The 8,961-nt window shown below is 56.3% G+C and overlaps 1 protein-coding gene across 1 annotated transcript; it reads left to right on the top strand.

The window, feature by feature from the left end:
- Positions 1-1,277: 1,277 nt before the first annotated feature.
- On the top strand, positions 1,278-7,470 carry CDC42EP1 (CDC42 effector protein 1). The gene is made up of 3 exons (XM_031600123.2): positions 1,278-1,590; positions 3,800-4,623; positions 5,296-7,470. The coding sequence occupies exons 2-3, from the start codon at positions 4,188-4,190 to the stop codon at positions 6,090-6,092; spliced, it is 1,233 nt and encodes a 410-aa protein (XP_031455983.2). The 5' UTR covers positions 1,278-1,590; positions 3,800-4,187; the 3' UTR covers positions 6,093-7,470.
- Positions 7,471-8,961: the final 1,491 nt, after the last annotated feature.

Here is an 8,961-nt window from a genome sequence, read left to right as displayed (position 1 = left end):
GGCAGAAATTGCAACCATTCCATTTCACAGGGTGGAAGTCTGAGGCTGAGAGGCTGATGCTGTGCTAAAACCCTACAGCTGCCTCTAAGCAATGAGCGAGGCACTGAGCTGCTCTGCCCACAGCCTCTGGGAAGTGGCACGAAGCCTATCTCCAGCAAAGAGCTTCCTCTCATTATCACATGCAGCACACACTACAGACAAGCATTGGATTATTCACTGGGAAGGATAATCCTCAAGAAGCAAAAGTGTCAGAAAAGGTTCAAGCCAGAGAAGTCTTTCCACCAGTAGCGGTGGTCCTAGGTGAGAAGCCATGGTCTCCTTCCTCCAGAAGCAGAGCTGGAGCTGAGCTGTATGGCCAAGAACATGTTGCCCATCCTGCCCAAGGCCACTTGAGCCAAGTGAGAGGCCAGGCTCCATTTCAACATCTCTGCAGACATTTTGTTGTTCCTTAAGCTTCACCCCAACAAGCCCCATCTTGCCTTCACCAGCAGAGCCACCTCCCTTCTACTCCACGGGCTGGGTGCAGTGCTGGTGTCTGGTCACACATCCCAGGAGAGTCACTGAGCCTCATCTCTAGGCTATGGGGTCACCAAGGACACAAGCAACGCTGTGTCCACCAGCGTTGAACCCCTTGGTGGCACTGGTAGGGTCTTCTGTCCTGTGACCATCAAGGGACAAAGCAATGAATCGTGGAGGGATGCGGTGTCCCATAGGTGGGCAGAAACTCATGCCACCTCCTCAAATACACCTAGTGCCACTTCCTCACATGGTGGCACCAACTTGGCTTGTCCCAATCCCATAACGCTTGTCCTGACCCCATAATACTTGTCCTGACCTCGTAACGCTTGTCCTGAGACTGTGATGCCTATATGACCCCCTGCAGGGTCAGCCTGCAGGGAGGCTCTTAATCTGCCAGTGCTCACCCCAACACTGCCTGGATATAGGGGAGACTTGGGGTCTCTCTCCTCATTTGATTTGGCAGCTCTGTATCGTGGGTGCTGGGGACTTCCCATCCAACACGGTCTGGAATGACCCCATGTTATCACAAAAGCTTTCACACACCTCAAGCAAACTCCTTTCCTTTGCCAGCCTTCTCCAAGCAGTTTAGCAGAGGCCTGGGCTTTCCCCTTCCCCCAAATTTACCCGGGGAAGCAGGAGGCAGCCAATGCAAAAGGAAAGGAAATGGCACTGGGGAAGCTGAACGGGGAGGGGGGGCGGGGGGGGGAGGCAGAGAAGTTCCTGAAGTTTTCTGTCCTGGATAGTTGGAATAAATCTCATTTTCTCCGGTCTCCGTGCCGGGACGAGGATTGGCTCGGTGGTGCCGCAGCCCGCCCCCTCCTTTCCGCGTCCCCTCCCCGCCAGCTTCGCTCCCTCGCTCCCGTGGCACCGGGGCGTCAGGCACCCAAAGAACAGCCTGGGGAGCCAAGCTTGGGGGGACGGGCGTGGGAAAAGGGGGGCACACCTCCCTTTCCCCGCTGGAACGCAGCGCTGGTTGCCCTCACAGCCAACTTGGAGGGACGCACGGAGAGCGTCTCCCAACTTTTCGGCCGGAGGAAGAGACAAAAAAAAAAAGAGTGGCCAAAAAAAGAGGTATTAGTATACTAATTTTGGTATGGATGTGCGGAGAGATGGGGGTGTATCGGAGGAGAAGGGAAGGGGGTTGTAAAAGGGGGAGTGTGGAGGTGGGAGAAGCGGGAGGGGTGGCAAAGCGATGGGGAAGGGGAGGATGTGGAAAAAGAAAGGGAAAAGGCAGGAATGCGACGGGAAACGGGGAGGAGAGAAGGAAGGGAAAGCGGGAGCAAAGAAAGGGAAGCAGGGAAATGAAGGGGACCCAAGGATGGGGGAGAGCAGCGGAGCCCCCTCCTCGTTGCTACCTCTCTCACTCCAGGAAGCTTTAATTTGGGAGTTCGAGAGCACGAGAGGGAGTAGGGAGGGGATGGCTGGAAACGTCCCAGAGCGCCTGCTTGAAAAAACACCCTTGTTATAGGCAGAGATATAAATATATACATAACAGCAGGCAGCACAGAAGCTGGACTTGGGATCGTTCATCCACTGCTAGGCACTGCTCCAGGACTGTGGGAGAGCCCCAGCCCATTGCCCCCTTCCTGCCTGCATGGATCCCAAAACCTTGTTTCTTCCAGTTTTCCCTGTCCCAGAACAAAGTGAGCAGCTGGAGGAGTCTCTGCCTCTCCTTCTCCTCCTCCTTTGGGAAGAGGGAGTTTTCGGCGCTTGGGAAGGCTGGGAAAAGCTTCCCGGCCGCCCACAGCCATTTCCACCCTCATCCCCCTTGTTGAGACCACCCCAGACTTCTCCTCTCCCGCTTTGGAGCTTGTCCCCTTGGGGTGTGTGCGAGGAGAGGAGGAGGGGGGAAGAGGGGGGGGAAGAGGGCTGCTTTCAGCAGCTCTAGCCAACAAGACATCTGGATTATTTTCCCCCCCTTGCTGGTTTCCGCTCTTCCCAGCGAGCGGAGCAGCTCCGGCCATTCCTGGCGGGTGGAAAACCAGTGGAAACCAGCCGAGCTCAGAGGGGACACAGGGCGGGAGGAGGAGGAGGAGGAGGCTCCCGGCCATCAAAGTGAGGGGGCTTCCCGCAGCAGGGAGCTGGGAAAGGAGAGGTGGACAGATAGACAGTCAGACAGCCAGTCAGCTGGACAAGGCTCCCATTGCCCAGTGGAAGAAAGGAGAGCATGGGTCAGCCTTTGCCCTGGGAATCATGAGTTCCTGCAGCACTTGGGCAGAGGGAGGACAGAGATGTAACAGAGAGCCAAGGGTCCCCACTGGGGGTCCACAGACCTGGGAGAGGTGTTCTTCCCCTGCTCCCAGCTCCTGTGCCTTGTGCCAGAGCAACATGTCCCCCCACTATACTCCCATTCCAAACCTTCCATGTGTCCCCCACTCTCGAGGCTTTGCACAGCCATAAGAGCAATGGGACTGGGGGTAGGCAGGAAGCCAGGAAGCAATGCTGCCACTGTCCTAGTGTCCTCACCAGTGCCACCAAGGGAGGCAGCCAATGGTGGCAGCCTCCATGGGGGGAGGTGTGTTTTCCCTTCCCAGGCATTAACCCCTGGCAGATAAGAGGGGCCCCGGGTGAGCAAACAAGGCCAAGGCAAGGCGAAAACACATGTTCTGCCAGGAGAGCAGCCCAGTGCCCTGGGCTCTCTGGCACTTGCTCCAAGGTGACATGGGGACACAGCCAGCAGGCAGAAGGCATTGCAGGGGGAGATTGATGGAGACACAACAATGGGGTCTGGGCAAGCAGGGGCTGAGTTGTGTGGGGTTTGTGCATCTGCCATTGGCATCCCGACCATCACACACTGCTGGGGCCACACAGATCCCAGCATCCTCCTTGATATCCTGTTCCTCCAGAGGCCATGCAGCCCCACGGTCATTGCCCCAGCACTGCAGCCTCCAGCACCGCCTGCCTCTCCCCGTGCTCAGCTGCTGCATTCTACATTCACGCCCCAGCAAAGTACCTGGGGATCCAGCCAGGGAAGGACAAACAAACCAATACACAAATATTGCATTTTTCCCTCTCTGCTCCTCCTCCTCCTCCCTGAGAACTGTGCCTCACCCTCTCCTGAAGGGTTTGTCTGAGTAGCAAGAAGCAGGGAGAGGTTTCTCACCCCGTGGGGCAGGGCATGGGGAAGAAATCCTCAGCCAGGATTGCAATGGGCAGAGGGAAGGGCGCATTCTTGGGGACACTTCCCTATGGCCATTCAGCCCCACTGCTCCCAGGGGAAAGCCAGTGAAACTGGGAAAATTCTCTCCGAGGACTTCATCTTTCTTCTTGTTTTCTTTAGGAAATCAAGAAGCTCTCCCTGCCATCCTGCAGCTCCTGGCACCCACTTTTGCACCATCTCCCAACATCAGATCAGCTTCCAGCAGCATCTGGGGTGACCACAGACTCTCCTGGGGACACCTACTTGCCACCACCATCGTCATCACCGGGTGAGAAAGTTCCCTGAAGAATTCATCCCTGCCAAGGCCACCAATTGCTGGGACATCCCCATTTTGGGTGACTCCATGAGCGTAACGTAGAGCGGAGACGCGGGTGCAGGCAGCACTGCCACCAGATCAAAGCCAAGGCAAGGCGAATCGCCCCTCCTGGTGATGGGGATGTGACAGGCCATTCCGTTGCTGGAAACTGGTTTGGGGCTCTTTGGAAGGTGTGGAACAAGGAGGATCAAGATGAGCCTGGGGAAGCTGCCAGTGCTCAGCTGGGTGTCAGGTTCCCATGGCAAGCGGCGGCTGAAGTCGGAGCTGACGCCAGACATGATCAGCCCTCCGCTGGGGGACTTTCGGCACACCATGCATGTGGGCCGCGGCGGGGATGTCTTTGGGGACACCTCCTTCCTCAGCAACCATGGTGGGGCTGAGCCAGCCAAGGCCAACAACTTCTTTGCCCGCACACTGCGGCACGTCCGACGGACACCGCAGAGGAGACGGGGCAGCGGTAGCCAAGCAGGAGCATCACCCGAACCCCCGGCCATCTCACCCATCATCAAGAATGCTGTGTCGCTGCCACAGCTCAATGAGACGGCGTACGACAGTGATGGTGACTTGACCAGCAAGTACTCCTTCAAGAGTGCCTCAAACAGACTCTCCAAAACACACCAGACCTACGGTGAGTGCAAGCATGGGGGTGGTAGCTGGTGCCCAGACACCCTTATGTCCCACTGTGGCAATGCCCATGCCACAGCACAGCCATCTCCACCTCCACTGAAGCCCTCAGCAGCCCCCAGCTGTCCCAATCCCTTCATTTCCATGTGTCCCTCAAGGGTCTTCATCCCTCCCTTCCCTGCTGTTCACTCATCCCATCCTGATGGTAAGCATTCAGGAAGGCCCCATTTGGAAGGGCTGTGGGATGGGTGGATGGGACAGCTGGGGGGCTCTTTTCTAGCGTCACAGCACTGGGCTGTGACTAAGCTTTTTTTCCAGGGGCTGAGGCCAAAGATTTCGGGAGGGTCTGGGTGCCTGTGGCAACCAAGGGATATGGTTGGGCTCAGAGGGAAAGGCAAGCTGAGGCAATGCTGCCATCTCCTGGTCCCACCCACTTGACTGCATTCCCACCGGCCTTTTACCATGCTTGCTGCCCACCAGGAGACCACAGCCCTGGGCTTTGGAGATAGTACCCCTGGGCTGCAGTAGTGTGATGCCATGGGCCCTTTAAGAGAGGTAACCTGGCCAGTGCCACCAACCTGTACTGGCATTAGCATCCCTTGTCCCATGGCCACATAGGTTTTGTCCCACCATGGCACCCTGGCTGCACTCACCAGCCATCACTTCTACTTTGCAGGGCTGGAGTCTGGGTTTTGCACCATCCCTCGTGTCCCTCGCCTGGAAAAGGCCCAGGAGAGCACCTTCCCTGGGGAAGAAGAGCTGGATCGCTCAGACTCCCTGCTCTCCTTCCGCCTGGACCTGGGGCCCTCTCTCATGAGTGAGCTCCTCCAGGCAATGAGCTTCTCTGAAACCAATGGGAACCAGGTAGCAGAGGATGGCCAAGACCCACCTGGCAGCTGTGTGCTCCCGCACAGTGAGGGAACCAAGGACGGAGTCCTTCCAGGACAAGACACATCCCACGGAGAGCTGAAGGCAAAACCCAGCTTCTGGGACCACTCTGGGCAGGCCGGCTCACTTCTGGGACTGTCCATCCGTGCCAATGGAGAGGCACATGCCATTGAGCAGCCCAAAGAGGACCCAGCAAAGGCCTCGGGGCCAGCGGCAGTGCCCACAGGGACCCTATGGCAGGGGCACAAGAATGACTGCTCCATTGAGGCAGGAGAGTTCGAGCGGGCGGCCCAGGTTCTGGCTCGCCATTATGGGGGGACAAGCACCCCACGTAGCTCAGAGAAGGGAGAGGGTGCCCGGCAAGTCTGGACACGGGCTGCTTGGGAGAGCCCCAGCAGCAACTCGTGGCAGCCGCAAGTGACAGCAGCCAGCCGGTCCCTGGAGAACACCTGGGACCAAGGAGAGGAGGAGGACGAGGAGGACGAGCTCCCCAGCCTGCAAGAGGGGTACGTTGGCACCCGGGGGGGCCGCAGCAATTCTTTCGAGTATGCCGACGAGGAGGAGGACGATGAAGTCAAGGTGTGAATGGCCATCCCACCATCACGGCCCCACTTCCAAAGACATCAGTGCTGTGGTCATCACCCTCCTTCTTATCCCCCACCTCTGGTGGCAGACCCAGCAGGCAACTTCCTGGCCTTCACCTTAGGGCAGCGGAATGCAAGACAGGCAGGAGGGGGCCCCATTTCCCACAGGGCCCCCAGGTCTGGCAGGGTGCTGCAGGGATGGGTGAGGGCTGTGCACTGCACTGTGCCAAGCTACAGCCCTTCTCCTTCCCTATTAGATGCCAAACAAACTTTCCCATGTGCCAAAGAAACCCTTGAGCCCCTTCCCACTCCAATCCACATCCCCCCACAAGCAAATGATTTGCTCAGGAAAGGAAGTGACAGTGACAGGCAGGGATCTGAGAGAGCCCACAGACGCTGAGCTTGATCCCTGATGCAAAACCCTGCCCTGAGAAGGCAGGGGTGACCCTGAAGGTGGCAGTGACAGCCATGGAGGTGGCAGTGGCTGCACCAGGCACCCAGCCAGCATTCCTCTTGGTGGACCTTCCCCTTGCCTCCTGCTGCTGAACATCACTGAGGAAGTCTCCTTGTCCTTGCAGGGAGTCTCCTTGCAGCAGGGAGGGGGAGAAATTTTGTGGTTTGCCAGTGGTGAGACTGTCTGGGTACCAAATACTGCCCTAAAAACTCCCTTTCCCTTCAACCCACCTCACAACAAGGAGACTCTCTCTCTGCAGCCATTATTCCCCACCCTCGTCCCTCTACCCATCCCCCCCACACACCCCACTTTGCAGAGTGCCTTGTCCCAAGGACACGCATGGAGGATGCTCAGTGCCCCTCTGTGAGCATCCCCGGGTGATGCAGCCACCCTGGGACAAGCAGCCTCCAAGCTGCCCAGCACAGAAGCGCCTTTGTGCCATGGTGTGGAGCCAAGATGTTCGGGGGCTGAGGTCACCAGAGGGACCCTCACAGCACCCTCCTTGTTCTCTGGGATGGACGGGGGTGTACAGTGGGGGGAGATGCCATTGGGCTGCGCTCCTACGTGGCTCACCCGCCGCCCAGTCCTTTTGCTGAATAAAGAGGCTCCAGCGTGCGCGTGCTATACGTGGGAGCCAGGCAGTCATTGCAGGCAGGTTAAGGGCAAGCCCTCCTCCCTCGGCCCCCCCAGAGCTGTGCCAACACGTTCCCAGCTCCAGCCACCAGCACTCAGCAGGGCCATGCAGGGTCAGCATCCAGCCCGTACCAGGGAGATGGCTCTCAGGATGAGCTCCCCCTGTTCTCTGCTTCTTGGACTGTGGCACAAGCTCCAGACCAAAGACTTACATCTGTGAAACAGCCTTTCTGCCTCCACTCTGTACCCCGTGCACTTATTATTGTCCTTATTAAAGCAGTTTTGATACTAACTTCTCTGGTGCATCCCTCCCTCAGTTGCAGCAACCTTATCATCTTCCCTCAACCACTTTGGTCAAGCCACTCTGATCCCTGTGGGATTTCCCAGCACCTCTCCTATGAGTTGGGCTTGTTCAGCCTGGAGAAGAGAAGGCTGCAGGGAAACCTCACTGTAGCCTTCCAGTAATTGAAGGGAGCTTATAAGCAGGAGGAGGACTGACTTTGTACGCAGTGTGATAGTGATAGGACAAGGGCAAATGCTATTAAACTAAAATAGGGAAGATTTAGATTAGATGTTAGGAGGAGAATTCATTACTCAGAGAGTGGTGAGTTGCTGACACAGAATGCTCAGAGAAGTTGTGGGTGCCCCATCCCTGAAGGTTTGAGGCCAGGTTGGATAGGGCCTTAGGCAGCTTGAGCTGGTGGTAGGTAGCAGCCCTGCCCATGGCAGTGGGGAGGAACTGGATGATTTTTAAGGCCCCTTCCAATTCAAGCCATTCAGTGATTCTATGATTCATTTAAAGTTTTCTGTTTCATATAAACATCACTTACATGTTAACCAGTGAGGGCAAGGAGGTGATGCTTTTCCTCACATTCAGCCCTCCCCTGCCCTTCCTCCCAGCGCTGTTGGAGGCATTGCAATCTCCCTGCTTCCTCATTTTCTGCATATTTCATTCTCTCTCCCCAGTGACACTGGGAACAGGACTGACCCAGCACACTCCAGGCCCGCCTACAACTCCCTGCAACTGCCGTGATACTTCTTAATTAGATCAGTGGCATCAGATAATCAAGCACTAATAGCCTGCAGTCCCATGTGAGAGACACAAGTGGGAGCTGCCAAACCCACTCAAAAACACTCCTCCTTCCCCACTGCTCTCCCCTGCCTCACTTTCCCTTCAAGCAGGCTACAGCATGGTAATGTTAGAGTAATGGGTAACCTATCTGGAATGCACCAGCAGATAAGTGAGATAAGGAGGAAAGCCAGAGACAACCCCTTATCACAGTAGGAAAGCCAGTATGGACCATACCTGTGTTCCCATCCCCACACAGCCTGGCACTATACCAGCAGGAGGGCACACAGCCCTTTCTTCTACCTATCAGAGCAAGCAGCCAAGAGGAAATGGTGAAGCCATGCCCTGAGGTTCCCAAACCTAATGTTTAATTATGCACTTTTGTGGCACCAAATGCCACATTTCTCACATCAGTGCTTTTGTTCCCCTTCCTCCCACCCCCTCCTAAAAATGTGGGTGCAAGAAGAAATGGTGCATTGTGACAAGGCTCAGCAAGCATTCCCTGAGCAATCATATCCTATCTTCCTCTTCCTTTTTCTCCTCCTCCCAAACTCCACCTCCAGTGTGTTTGGCCCTGTGCACTGCTCAACCCCACATCCTGATCTGAACCAGAAAAGCACCTGGCCTTATTTAGGAGCTATTTCCTTTCCTGCTAGTGGACAAAGCTCGGTCTTTGCCAGCATCTTTCATAGAGCCACAGAGCCAGAGACCTCA

This window comes from Phasianus colchicus, chromosome 1, assembly GCF_987193195.1.
Source record: "Phasianus colchicus chromosome 1, bPhaCol1.hap1.1, whole genome shotgun sequence".
NCBI classification, from domain to species: domain Eukaryota; kingdom Metazoa; phylum Chordata; class Aves; order Galliformes; family Phasianidae; genus Phasianus; species Phasianus colchicus.
Note: the sequence above shows the minus strand (reverse complement) of the source record. Positions and strands in the feature narration are given on the sequence as shown.

Coding starts and splice junctions, on each gene's coding strand:
- CDC42EP1 (XM_031600123.2), top strand. CDS start 4,188: ATGAGCCTGGGGAAGCTGCCAGTGCTCAGCTGGGTGTCAGGTTCCCAT. Junction 4,624..5,295: donor CAAAACACACCAGACCTACG/GTGAGTGCAAGC, acceptor TCTACTTTGCAG/GGCTGGAGTCTGGGTTTTGC.